This window comes from Oncorhynchus mykiss, chromosome 10, assembly GCF_013265735.2.
Source record: "Oncorhynchus mykiss isolate Arlee chromosome 10, USDA_OmykA_1.1, whole genome shotgun sequence".
Lineage (NCBI taxonomy): Eukaryota > Metazoa > Chordata > Actinopteri > Salmoniformes > Salmonidae > Oncorhynchus > Oncorhynchus mykiss.
The window spans coordinates 1,750,873-1,765,726 of NC_048574.1; the positions used below are offsets into that span (position 1 = coordinate 1,750,873).

The 14,854-nt window shown below is 46.1% G+C and overlaps 1 protein-coding gene across 1 annotated transcript in view; it reads right to left on the minus strand.

The window, feature by feature from the left end:
- The window catches only part of LOC110534825 (neurobeachin), a 283,558-nt gene that overhangs the window by 153,524 nt on the left and 115,180 nt on the right, over positions 1-14,854 (minus strand). The window contains exons 8-11 of the mRNA XM_036989471.1: positions 14,456-14,575; positions 13,494-13,640; positions 687-743; positions 211-351 (exon numbers count right to left, since the gene is read on the minus strand). Coding sequence (XP_036845366.1) covers positions 211-351; positions 687-743; positions 13,494-13,640; positions 14,456-14,575 — 465 coding nt within the window. The remainder of the gene's footprint in view (positions 1-210; positions 352-686; positions 744-13,493; positions 13,641-14,455; positions 14,576-14,854) is intronic.

Genomic DNA, 14,854 nt, shown 5'->3' on the forward strand with positions numbered 1-14,854 from the left:
ATACCAGGCCAAACACAGAAATCCCAAATGATGGAAAAAATAACATAGACTGCCCACCCCAACTCACGCCCTGAACATACTAAAACAAAGACATAACAAAAGAACCAAGGTCAGAACGTGACACACACACACTCCACCCACCCTCCCTCCCTCACCCACCCCCCTTCCCTCAACACCCCCCCCCCCCCCCCCCCTCCCTCCCCCACTGACCTGCAGCATGAGTGCGTGTGGGGAGTGAACGAAGTTGGATGCGTTCTCTCTGGGCGATGACTCCAGACAGAGCTGTGCGTCAGTGGCCTTGGCGTTGTAGGTGAAAGAGATGGAGCTGGCCAGCTTCCCGTCATACAGGACCTGCAGTACATTACATGACACATTTCAGTCACTTAGTAAACTCTATTATCCAGAGGGACTTACAGTCCAGCACATTCATCTTAACGGGATACAGCAAGATTACGGCAATCTAGACATTTTTATACCTACCCAGAGTCAGACACTATTTCTATGCTAGCATACCCATAGACTACTAGTCATTGAGCTAACGCTAGTTAGTATTGGTTCAGTTAAAATGATATCAAACAAGTTCATCTGACTCTGGGGAAGTAGAAAAGAGCGGTTTCCCTTCAATAGTAGAGAACCACATAGTCACAGTCGTAGTCTGTCCAACTTTTCCTCAATAACCTGCCTACCTGCTTATGGTGCTCTGCCAAGTGGATATCACTCTCCGACTTAAATTTAAAGGTGCTCTACAGGGGGAGATAGAGGAGGAGGGGGAGATAAGGGGAGGTAGGGGAGAGGGGGAGAGAGGAGAAGGGGGAGATAGGGGGAGATAGAGGAGGGGGGAGATAGAGGAGGAGGGGGGGATAGAGGAGGAGGGGGAGAAAAGGGGATATAGGGGAGAGGGGGAGAGAGGAGAAGGGGGAGATAGAGGAGGGGGGAGATAAATGAGGAGGGGAGATAAATGAGGAGGGGAGATAGAGGAGGTGGGGGAGATAAGGGGATATAGGGGAGAGGGGGAGAAAAGGGGATATAGGGGAGAGGGGGAGATAGGGGAGGAGGGGGAGATAAGGGGAGAGGGGGAGATAAGGGAGATAAAGTAGGAGGGGGGGATAAGGGGAGATAGAGGAGGGGGGAGATAAGGGGAGATAGAGGAGGAGGGGGGAGATAAGGGGAGATAGAGGAGGAGGGGGGAGATAAGGGGATATAGGGGAGATAGAGAAGAAGGGGGAGATAGAGGAGATAGAGAAGAAGGGGGAGATGGGGGGAGATAGAGGAGGAGGGGGAGATAAGGGGATATAGGGGAGAGGGGGAGAAAAGGGGAGATAGGGGAGGAGAGGGAGATAAGGGGATGTAGGGGAGGAGGGGGCGATAGAGGAGGAGGGGGAGATAAGGGGATGTAGGGGAGGAGGGGGCGATAGGGGAGGAGAGGGAGATAAGGGGATGTAGGGGAGGAGGGGGCGATAGGGGAGGAGAGGGAGATAAGGGGATGTAGGGGAGGAGGGGGCGATAGAGGAGGAGGGGGAGATAAGGGGATGTAGGGGAGGAGGGGGCGATAGAGGAGGAGGGGGAGATAAGGGGATGTAGGGGAGGAGGGGGCGATAGAGGAGGAGGGGGAGATAAGGGGATGTAGGGGAGGAGGGGGCGATAGGGGAGGAGGGGGAGATAAGGGGATGTAGGGGAGGAGGGGGCGATAGAGGAGGAGGGGGAGATAAGGGGATGTAGGGGAGGAGGGGGGAGGAGGGGGGAGATAGAGGAGGAGGGGGAGATAAGGGGATGTAGGGGAGGAGGGGGGAGGAGGGGGGAGGAGGGGGAGATAAGGGGAGATAGAGGAGGAGGGGGGAGGAGGGGGGAGATAAGGGGATATAGGGGAGATAGAGAAGAAGGGGGAGATAGAGGAGATAGAGAAGAAGGGGGAGATGGGGGGAGATAGAGGAGGAGGGGGAGATAAGGGGATATAGGGGAGAGGGGGAGAAAAGGGGATATAGAGGAGGAGGGGGGAGATAAGGGGATGTAGGGGAGGAGGGGGCGAGGGGGAGATAAGGGAGATAGAGGAGGAGGGGGAGGATAAGGGGAGATAGAGGAGGAGGGGGGAGATAAGGGGAGATAGAGGAAGAGAGGGAGATAAGGGGATATAGAGGAGGAGGGGGCGATAGAGGAGGAGGGGGAGATAAGGGGATATAGGGGAGAGGGGGAGAAAAGGGGATATAGAGGAGGAGGGCGGAGAAAATGGGATATAGAGGAGGAGGGCGGAGATAAGGGGATGTAGGGGAGGAGGGGGCGAGGGGGAGATAAGGGAGATAGAGGAGGAGGGGGAGGATAAGGGGAGATAGAGGAGGAGGGGGGAGATAAGGGGAGATAGAGGAAGAGAGGGAGATAAGGGGATATAGAGGAGGAGGGGGCGATAGAGGAGGAGGGGGAGATAAGGGGATATAGAGGAGGAGGGGGAGATAAGGGGATATAGAGGAGGAGGGGGGGATATAGGGGAGAGGGGGAGAAAAGGGGATATAGAGGAGGAGGGGGGAGATAAGGGGATGTAGGGGAGGAGGGGGCGAGGGGGAGATAAGGGAGATAGAGGAGGAGGGGGAGGATAAGGGGAGATAGAGGAGGAGGGGGGAGATAAGGGGAGATAGAGGAAGAGAGGGAGATAAGGGGAGATAGAGGAGGAGGGGGCGATAGAGGAGGAGGGGGAGATAAGGGGATATAGAGGAGGAGGGGGCGATAGAGGAGGAGGGGGAGATAAGGGGATATAGAGGAGGAGGGGGCGATAGAGGAGGAGGGGGAGATAAGGGGATATAGAGGAGGAGGGGGCGATAGAGGAGGAGGGGGAGATAAGGGGATATAGAGGAGGAGGGGGCGATAGAGGAGGAGGGGGAGATAAGGGGATATAGAGGAGGAGGGGGCGATAGAGGAGGAGGGGGAGATAAGGGGATATAGAGGAGGAGGGGGCGATAGAGGAGGAGGGGGAGATAAGGGGATATAGAGGAGGAGGGGGCGATAGAGGAGGAGGGGGAGATAAGGGGATATAGAGGAGGAGGGGGCGATAGAGGAGGAGGGGGAGATAAGGGGATATAGAGGAGGAGGGGGCGATAGAGGAGGAGGGGGAGATAAGGGGATATAGAGGAGGAGGGGGCGATAGAGGAGGAGGGGGAGATAAGGGGATATAGAGGAGGAGGGGGCGATAGAGGAGGAGGGGGAGATAAGGGGATATAGAGGAGGAGGGGGCGATAGAGGAGGAGGGGGAGATAAGGGGATATAGAGGAGGAGGGGGCGATAGAGGAGGAGGGGGAGATAAGGGGATATAGAGGAGGAGGGGGCGATAGAGGAGGAGGGGGAGATAAGGGGATATAGAGGAGGAGGGGGCGATAGAGGAGGAGGGGGAGATAAGGGGATATAGAGGAGGAGGGGGCGATAGAGGAGGAGGGGGAGATAAGGGGATATAGAGGAGGAGGGGGCGATAGAGGAGGAGGGGGAGATAAGGGGATATAGAGGAGGAGGGGGCGATAGAGGAGGAGGGGGAGATAAGGGGATATAGAGGAGGAGGGGGCGATAGAGGAGGAGGGGGAGATAAGGGGATATAGAGGAGGAGGGGGCGATAGAGGAGGAGGGGGAGATAAGGGGATATAGAGGAGGAGGGGGAGATAAGGGGATGTAGAGGAGGAGGGGGGAGATAAGGGGATATAGAGGAGGAGGGGGCGATAGAGGAGGAGGGGGAGATAAGGGGATATAGAGGAGGAGGGGGCGATAGAGGAGGAGGGGGCGATAAGGGGATATAGAGGAGGAGGGGGCGATAGAGGAGGAGGGGGAGATAAGGGGATATAGAGGAGGAGGGGGCGATAGAGGAGGAGGGGGCGATAAGGGGATATAGAGGAGGAGGGGGCGATAGAGGAGGAGGGGGAGATAAGGGGATATAGAGGAGGAGGGGGCGATAGAGGAGGAGGGGCGATAGAGGAGGAGGGGGCGATAGAGGAGGAGGGGGAGAGGGGGAAAGGTAGGAAATACAATATATTAATTAATGAAAGAAAAGAAGGCATAGATAGAGAGGAATGACATAGAATGGATTGTGTTCGTGTCAAATGAACACAGCGTTCATCTCTCCCCCCTACTTACCTACAAAGGTCAACGGAGTTACCTACTAAGGTCAACCTAGTTACCTACAAAGGTCAACCTAGTTAACTAGTAAGGTTAAACTAGTTACCTACAAAGGTCAACCTAGTTACCTACAAAGGTCAACCTAGTTAACTAGTAAGGTTAAACTAGTTACCTACAAAGGTCAACCTAGTTACCTACAAATGTCAACCTGGTTACCTACAAAGGTCAACCTAGTTACCTACAAATGTCAACCTGGTTACCTACAAAGGTCAACCTAGTTACCTACAAAGGTCAACCTAGTTACCTACTAAGGTCAGCATAGTTGCATACTAAGGTTAACCTAGTTACTGTAACTACTAAGGTCAACCTAGTTACCTACTAAAACTACTCAAACTAGTTTTATGTTAAGGTTAACCTAGTTATCTTTTAAGGTTAAGCTAGTTACCTATTAAGGTCGACCTAGTTACCTATTAAGGTCAATCTAGTTTTCTGTTAATGTTAACATTGCTATCTACAAAGGTCAACAAATCAAGTCATATCAAATCAAATGTATTGGTCAAATACACATGGTTAACAGATGTTAATGCGGGTGTAGCGAAATGCTTGTGTTTCTAGTTCCGAAATGCAGAAATAACCAACGAGTAATCTAACCTAACAATTCCAAAACTACTACCTTATAGACACAAGTGTAAGGGGATAAAGAATATGTACATAAAGATATATGAATGAGTGATGGTACAGAACGGCATAGGCAAGATGCAGTAGATGGTATCGAGTGCAGTATATACATATGAGATGAGTATGTAAACAAAGTGGCATAGTTAAAGTGGCTAGTGATACATGTATTACATAAGGATACAGTCGATGATATAGAGTACAGTATATACATATGAGATGAGTATGTAAACAAAGTGGCATAGTATAAAGTGGCTAGTGATACATGCATTACATAAGGATACAGTCGATGATATAGAGTACAGTATATACATATGAGATGAGTATGTAAACAAAGTGGCATAGTATAAAGTGGCTAGTGATACATGCATTACATAAGGATACAGTCGATGATATAGAGTACAGTATATACATATGAGATGAGTATGTAAACAAAGTGGCATAGTATAAAGTGGCTAGTGATACATGCATTACATAAGGATACAGTCGATGATATAGAGTGCAGTATATACATATGAGATGAGTATGTAAACAAAGTGGCATAGTTAAAGTGGCTAGTGATACATGCATTACATAAGGATACAGTCGATGATATAGAGTGCAGTATATACAGTGCCTTGCGAAAGTATTCGGCCCCCTTGAACTTTGCGACCTTTTGCCACATTTCAGGCTTCAAACATAAATATATAAAACTGTATTTTTTTGTGAAGAATGAACAACAAGTGGGGCACAATCATGAAGTGGAACGACATTTATTGGATATTTCAAACTTTTTTAACAAATCAAAAACTGAAAAATTGGGCGTGCAAAATTATTCAGCCCCCTTAAGTTAATACTTTGTAGCGCCACCTTTTGCTGCGATTACAGCTGTAAGTCGCTTGGGGTATGTCTCTATCAGTTTTGCACATCAAGAGACTGACATTTTTTCCCATTCCTCCTTGCAAAACAGCTCGAGCTCAGTGAGGTTGGATGGAGGTAACCTAGTTACCTACCAAGGATAACCTAGTTACCTACTAAGGTCAACGGAGTTACCTACTAAGGTCAACCTAGTTACCTACTAAGGTTAACCTAGTTACCTAATAAGGTCAACCTAGTTACCTACTAAGGTGCTTTCATTTGTTGACTTCTGTAACCGTAAAAGCATTGGTTTCTGTTAAGGGATTTTTTTTTTTATCAATAATTACTAATTATGTATACATTTCAATCAGGACTGAATAATCAGACTACTATTATGTTACTGTATGAATTTTCTTTTAATCCTAGTACTGAACTTATCGTCAGACTGGCTAGAATGCTTATCTACACAGGAAGACCTTGGCTCAGTCATAAATCATATTAAATTGGTAGGGAGACGATGTGGGAAGGCTTGAGATACTGCCTTTGTACCAGAGTGGGAGAAGAGACGGGACAGTTTGAAAACGAATGACAGTTTATTTAACGCTACAGATTGATTTTGAGACTGGTCTCTGTCCATTTTATGCAAATAAGAGTCTTACAAATTCTTAGGAGTGGACAGTGTTTAATTTAATTGGGTATTAAAACATATAGGAATTTAATTCCCGTAACAGTTTAATGCATGTTAACATTAGAAGCCTCCTCCCTAAGTTTGTTTTATTCACTGCTTTAGCACACTCCGCCAACCTGAATGTCCAAGCCGTGTCTGAATCCTTGCTTAGGAAGGTCACCTAAATCCCTGAAATTTCCATCCCTAACTATAAAATATTCCGACAAGAGAGAACTGCCAGAGGGGGCGGTGTTGCAATCTACTGCAGAGATAGCCTGCAGAGTTCTGTCTTACTATCCAGGTCTGTGCCCAAACAACAAGCTCCTACTTTTAAAAATCTACCTTTCCAAAAATAAGTCTCTCACTGTTGCCACTTGTTAGACCACCTTCAGCCCCGAGCTGTGCCCTGGACACCATATGTGAACCGATTGCCCCCCATCTACCTTCAGAGCTCGTGCTGCTAGGCGACCTAAGCTGGGACATGCTTAACACGCCGGCCATCCTACAATCTAAGCTTGATGCCCTCAATCTCACACAAATTATCAAGGAACCTACCAGGTACAACCCTAAATCTGTAACCATGGGCACCCTCTTAGACATCATCCTGACCAACCTGCCCTCTAAATACACCTCTGCTGTCTTCAACCAGGATCTCAGCGATCACTGCCTCATTGCCTGCATGCGTACTGGTTCCGCAGTCAAACGACAACCCCTCAACACTGTCAAATGCTCCCTAAAACACTTCAGCGAGCAGGCCTTTATAATCGACCTGGCCTGGGTATCCTGGAAGGATATTGACCTCATCCCGTCAGTAGAGGATGCCTGGTTGCTCTTCAAAAGGGCTTACTCTACATCTTAAATAAGCATGCCCCGTTCAAAACATGTAGAACTGAGAACAGATGTAGCCCTTGGTTCTCTCCAGACTTGACTGCCCTTGACCAGGAAAAAACATCATTTGGCATTCTGCATTAGCATCGAATAGCCCCCACGATATAAAATATAATAGCCCCCACGATATAAGTTAGGAATAAGTTAAGAACCAATATACTCAGTCAGTTAGGAAGGTTAAGGCTAGCATTTTCAAACAGAAATTTGCTTCCTGTAGCACCAATTCCAAAAGGTTTTGGGACACTGTAAAGTCCATGGAGAAACCCCCCCCCCCCCCAGATAGCTGATGTTCTGAAAGAACTGCAAAATTTGGACCCATACAAATCAGCTGGGCTAGACAATTTGGACCCTCTCTTTCTAAATGTATCCGCCGAGATTGTTGCAACCCCTATTGCTGTTCAACCTCTCTTTCGTATCGTCTGTAATCCCCAAAGATTGGAAAGCTGTGGGGTCATCCCCCTCTTCAATGGACCCAAACTGTTATAGACCTACAGTATGTCCAATCTTCCCTGCCTTTCTAAAATCTTCGAAAGCCAAGTTAATAAACAGATCACCGGCCATTTCAAATCCCACTGTACCTTTTCCACTATGCAATCTGGTTTCCGAGCTGGTCATGGGTGCACCTCAGCCACACTCAAGGCCCTAACCGATATCATAACAGCTGTCTTCATCGACCTGGCCAAGGCTTTCGACTCTGTCAATCACCGCATTCTTATCGGCAGACTCAACAGCCTTGGCTTCTCAAATGACTGCGTCGCCTGGTTCACCAACTACCTCTCAGATAGAGTTCAGTGTGTCAAATCGGAGAGCCTGTTGTCCGGACCTCTGGCAGTCTCTATGGGGGTGCCACAGGATTCAATCCTCCGGCTGACTCTCTTCTCTGTATACATAAATGATGTCGCTCTTGCTGCTCGTGATTCTCTGATCCACCTCTACGCAGATGACATCATTCTGTGTACATGGTGTCGGCCCTTCTTTGTACACTGTGTTAACTAACCTCCAGACGAGCTTCAATGCCATACAACACTCCTTCTGTGGCTTCCAACTGCTTTTAAATGCTAGTAATACTAAATGCATGCTTTTCAACCGTTTGCTGCCCGCACCCTCCCGCCCGACTAGCATCACTACTCTGGCCGGTTCTGACCTAGAATATGTGGACAACTACAAATACCTAGGAATCGCCTTCCTATTTCGCAAAACAAAGCCTCTTTCACACATGTCTCCAAACATACCCTCATAAAACTGACTGTCCTACCAATCCTTGACTTCGGGCGATGTCATTTACATAATAGCCTCCAACACTCTACTCAGCAAACTGGATGCAGTCTATCACAGTGCCATCTGTTTTGTCACCAAAGCCCCATATACTACCCACCACTGCGACCTGAATGCTCTCGTTGGCTGGCCCTCACTACATATCCGTCGCCAAACCCACTGGCTTCAGGTCGTCTATAAGTCTTTGCTAGGTAAAGCCCCACCTTATCTCAGCTCACTGGTCACCATGGCAACACCAACCCGTAGCACACGCTCCAGCAGGTATATTTCACTGGTCACCCCCAAAGCCAACACCTACTTTGGCCGCCTTTCCTTCCAGTTCTCTGCTGCCAATGACTGGAACGAATTGCAAAATTCTCTGAAGCTGGAGACTTATATCTCCCTCTGTAACTTTAAGCATCAACTGTCAGAGCAGCTCACAGATCACTGCACCTGTACACAGCCAATCTGTAAATAGCCCACCCAACTACCTCATCCCCATATTATTACTTACCCTCTTGCTCTTTTGCACCCCAGTATCTCTACTTGCACATCATCATCTGCACATCTATCACTCCAGTGTTAATGCTAAACTGTAATTATTTCTGCCTCTAGGGCCTATTTATTGCCTTACCTCCCTAATCTTACTACATTTGTACATAGATTTTTCTATGTATTTTTCTTTTCTACTGTATTATTATTGTGTTATTGACTGTACGTTTGTTTATGTGTAACTCTGTGTTGTTGTTTTTGTCGCACTGCTTTGCTTTATCTTGGCCAGGTCGCAGTTGTAAATAAGAACTTGTTCTCAACTGGCCTACCTGGTTAAATTAATTAATTAATTAATTAAACATAGGGAATAGGGCTCTGGTCAACAGTAGTACACTACATAAGGAATAGGGCTCTGGTCAACAGTAGTACACTACATAGGGAATAGGGCTCTGGTCAACAGTAGTACACTACATAGGGAATAGGGCTCTGGTCAACAGTAGTACACTACATAGGGAATAGCACTCTGGTACACTACAAGGACGAAAGGAACGAACCCTAACACTAGCTAGCTACATGTCTTAACAAAAGAGTCCACTCTAATTTTGACAAAGTATTCTCATTTCAAGTTAGTGTACTTTTAGCAAGAGAGCTAACGTTAGCTGGCTGGTTCGCTAACTAACGTTACGTCATGCATTCATTGGTGACCTTTTAGGCTGGGTTTCTGTACAGCACTTTGAGATATCAGCTGATGTACGAAGGGCTATATAAAATAAATTTGATTTGATTGATTTGATTTGACCTAGCTAGCTATCTAGCTACATTTCTTAACAAAAGATTCCCGTCTTAGTGTGCCGGAGCGCAGAATAACTGATGAATCTTTGAACGCTCAACACCCGTTAAATATGTCCGGTGTCAGTAAACGTCGGCAACAAAGGTGTAATTCAATTGTTGCCAGCAGCACAGTTGCAGTCACCAACACTCTGGATAACATGAAAACAGCCTAACCAGCTCTGCTAGGGGGAGTAAAATGGTCAGAGTGAGGTGTCCTCCTATTATGTGTCTGGAAGTAGCTAGCCAATGTTAGCCAGTTAGCTTGGGTGCTTGACTGTCGTTGTGAGGTCAGAGCTTTTGGAAAAACCCTACTAATTGGCCAGAGCGTCCAGTGTGCAATCTGAACGCGAAACGCTCTGAATTTACGAACGGACAATCTGACAGTACAATTGCAGTCACCAACGCTTTGGATAACATAATAGCCTAACCAGCTCTGCTAGGGTGAGTAATGTTCAGTTAGCTTTTCTCTCTCTCTCAGATCTCGGAATGTAGCTGACAAGTTAGAACAGAACGCACGGATCAACTCTTAAAGAAATGGGTGGGGCTAAGGCTTAAGAGGGTGTGAGCCATGCGAAATGGGTGTGGTCTAAGGCTTAAGAGGGTGTGAACCATGCGGAATGGGTGTGGTCTAAGGCTTAAGAGGGTGTGAACCATGCTGAATGGGTGGGGCTAAGGCTTAAGAGGGTGTGAACCATGCTGAATGGGTGTGGTCTAAGGCTTAAGAGGGTGTGAACCATGCTGAATGGGTGTGGTCTAAGGCTTAAGAGGGTGTGAGCCATGCTGAATGGGTGTGGTCTAAGGCTTAACCTGTTAGAGCTCTAGGGGCGCTATTTCATTTTTGGATAAAAAACGTTCCCGTTTTAAGCGCGATATTTTGTCACGAAAAGATGCTCGACTATGCATATTCTTGACAGTTTTGGAAAGAAAACACTCTGAAGTTTCAGAATCTGCAAAGATTTTGTCTGTAAGTGCCCCAGAACTCATTCTACAGGCGAAACCAAGATGATGCATCACCCAGGAATTAGCAGAATTTCTGAAGCTCTGTTTTCCATTCTCTCCTTATATGGCTGTGATTGCGCAACGAATGAGCCTACACTTTCTGTCGTTCGCCCAAGGTCTTAGCAGCATTGTGACGTATTTGTAGGCATATCATTGGAAGATTGACCATAAGAGACTACATTTTCCAAGTGTCCGCCTGGTGTCCTGCGTCGAATTCGGTGCGCAATTGCCAGCTGCTTCTACTTTACCATTTGATTCAGGGGAGAAAGCATGTGTCCAAGAACGATGTATCAATGAAGAGATATGTGAAAAACACCTTGATGATTGATTCTAAACAACGTTTGCCATGTTTTCAGTCGATATTATGGAGTTAATTTGGAAAAACGTTCGCGTTTTGAGGACTGAATTTTCAGATTTTTTTTGGTAGCCAAATGTGATGTATAAAACGGAGCTATTTCTAATACACAAGGAATCTTTTTGGAAAGACTGAGCATCTGCTATCTAACTGAGAGTATCCTCATTGAAAACATCAGAAGTTCTTCAAAGGTAAATGATTTTATTTGAAGGCTTTTATGTTTTTGTTAATGTTGCGTGCTGGATGCTAACGCTAATGCTAACGCTAAATGCTAACGCGAAATGCTAACGCTAGCTAGCTACTTTTACACAAATGATTGTTTTCCTATGGTTGAGAAGCATATTTTGAAAATCTGAGATGACAGTGTTGTTTACAAAAGGCTAAGCTTGAGAGATGGCATATTTATTTCATTTCATTTGCGATTTTCATAAATAGTTAACGTTGTGTTATGCTAATGAGCTTGCTGATAGATTTACACAATCCTGGATACAGGGTTTTTTTCATAGCTAAACGTGACGCAGAAAACGGAGCGATTTGTCCTAAACAAATAATCTTTCAGGAAAAACTGAACATTTGCTATCTGAGAGTCTCCTCATTGAAAACATCTGAAGTTCTTCAAAGGTAAATGATTTTATTTGAATGCTTTTCTGTTTTTTTGTGTAAATGTTGCCAGCTGAATGCTAATGCTAAATGCTACGTTAGCCATCAATACTGTTACACAAATGCTTGTTTTGCAATGGTTGAGAAGCATATTTTGAAAATCTGAGATGACAGTGTTGTTAACAAAAGGCTAAGCTTGAGAGCTAGCATATTTATTTCATTTCATTTGCGATTTTCATGAATAGTTAACGTTGCGTTATGGTAATGAGCTTGAGTCTGTATTCACGATCCCGGATCCGGGATGGGGAGATCAGAAAGGTTAAGAGGGTGTGAACCATGCTGAATGGGTGTGGTCTAAGGCTTAAGAGGGTGTGAACAATGCTGAATGGGCGGAGACAAAGAAGAGTTCTCCAATAGTAGAAACAAAACATTGAAAGACGGTTTTCTCAAAAGGGATTTTACAAGTTCATCAACTTTCTAATCAGAATTACTTTCCCATTGTTTCCTCAAATGCAGTGTATGACCATTTTGTAGCTCTGAGTCTCTACTTTTATACAATGTAAAAAAGAGAGAAATTCAAATGTTGCTACATAAGATGGAGGTGGTGAGTCACAAATGTCTCGTCTAGCCAACAGAGGAGAGGAGCTGTTCAGCGGAGCTAGCCAACAACACAGCTAACATGACAACTTCAAATTGAAGCTGGAAAGACTGCAAACTAGCTGCAATTCGTTTCATTTGACCTTTTTTCAAATGACATTTCTTTATATATATATATATCCATAAAAATAATGCCAGCTGATTCATGATTTCAATTGGCTGAGAAACGCTGCCTGCCTCTCTCTCGTCCCGACCACTACGCGTTCATTACTATGGGACAGTTGGTGATAGAATTTGAATATTGAAACAATGTTGCAAACGTCAGAGAGACAGACAGGCAAGGTTTATACAAATCTTGAAAACTAGTTGCTCGTCTAAAAGAAATGTGAGATAATGTCTAGATGCTTTTTATAGTGGAGATCAAGTTTATAAATTGCCTGGCTGGGCTGAAGAGACAGTGGATTGCGCAGTCAGATGGAACAGAGTAAATAGGCATTTTAACGTCATAGATTTAGCCAGTGGAAACTTCTGGAATAGTCACCGGCTGGAATGCGGTTTTTAACCAATCAGCATTCAGGTTCAGACCCGTTTGTATAATAGATTCTTCTCACACAGTCACATGTTCATGTTGTTTATTAAAAACCTTTTTTCATTCAAATCACAACAAATTGTTAGGTCCAGGTAGTCACAACAATACTTTTTAAACTGGAAGAACTTGTCCCGATTGGTGTTTTTAAATCACTGATGAAGGATTTTGAGGCTGATTCCCTGACCTGTCAATGTTTTTAATTTGCTGTTTTATAATCTTGTGAATTCTATGGTTTTTACTAGATTACTTGTAGTTTTTCATGTTGTCTGTCTGTATTTTTTTTTGTAATGACTTGGTGCTGCCTATCTTGGCCAGGGTGCTCTTTAAAAATATATTTTAATCTCAATGAGCCCTTCCTGGTTAAATAAATACAAATAAATAGATGGGTGTTTGTTAAATTGTGATTTTAATGAATGGCGCCAATTTGGAACGGCAGTTTCCGTTTCCTGTGAGAGAGGAGAGGTTTTTAGACGAGCAGCTGGAAAGGGCGTGGCTCCGTGAGCAACGAGAACCATTTCAAACTACTCAACTCTGCCCACATACTCTGGTGTGTGTGTGTGTGTGTGTGTGTGTGTGTGTGTGTGTGTGTGTGTGTGTGTGTGTGTAGCATGGTTTAGCCCTACCTTGTAGCCGGGACCCAGCTGATGTATGGCGAAGATCTGAGCGGGGTTGAGAGCCTCACTGAACACGTAGATGGCCCCCAGCTGACCACAGAACACCCTGTTAGCATCTGCCGTCTCTGACGAACCTAGAAAACACTTATCATAACTCTGTAGAGAGAGAGAGAGGTGGGGAGGGAGGGAGGGAGGGAGGGAGGGAGGGAGGGAGGGAGGGAGGGAGGGAGGGAGGGAGGGAGGGAGGGAGGGAGGGAGGGAGGGAGGGAGGGAGGGAGGGAGGGAGTTGAGGGAGGTATTGGTCATTTAGTAATTCCTAATATGCATTCAACAGTAATACATAATAACAGTCTTGGTCATTCAACAGTAATTCATAATTCATAACACACACACACACACACACACACACACACACACACAGGTGTATCATGCTTCTCCCAGGCATCACTAATCAACTCGCTAAGGAAGATCAAACGATCCTTCATCACACGATCCACAGACACCCAACAGAATAAATCCCTGATCACAGAGACACCTGGTAACCTGAAGTTGCAGCAAACTGTACACGTCCACAGGATGTAGAGATGTACAACAACATTCTTTTAATGTCCTGTCATACACCCCCAGATGCTACGTCACAGACACAGGATACGCCACAATAATTCATTTCATGTTAGTAAGACTCTCTTACCCAGAGTGACATGCAGGAGCAATTTGGCTTGTGCCTTGCTCAAAGGGCCCATCGACAGATTATTCACGTAGTCAGCTCTGGGATTCAAACCAGCAACCGTTTTTTTTTTTTTACCACTAGCCCACGCTCTTAACCACTAGGCTAACCTGCCGCCCCATATCCCCTTTCTCCTGAAGTTTACACTACTACACACAACTCTAAAAGCATTGGATTGAAGGAGGCTCGGGCTGGATTGAAGGAGGCTCGGGGAGATGGAAAGGGGGGGGGGGGTATTTCTTACGTCGTTGGTGTTGACGTGCCAGGCCATGTCACCGTAAGAGACCAGCTGACCGTTGACATAGCAACGGATCTCACTGTTCCTCCAGCGATTGTAGATGTGGACGATGCTGATCATGTACCACTGAAACACAGAGAGGGGGGGTTAGAGAGGGTTAGAGGGGGTTAGAGAGGGTTAGAGAGGGTTCGAGAGGGTTAGAGAGGGTTAGAGAGGGCTAGAGAGGGTTAGAAGAGGGTTAGAGAGGGTTAGAGGGGGCTATAGAGGGTTGTAGAGGGTTAGAGGGGGCTAGAGAGGGTTAGAGAGGGTTAGAGAGGGTTAGAGAGGGTTAGAGGGGGTTAGAGGGGGCTAGAGAGGGTTAGAGAGGGCTAGAGAGAGTTGAAGAGGGTTAGAGAGGGTTAGAGA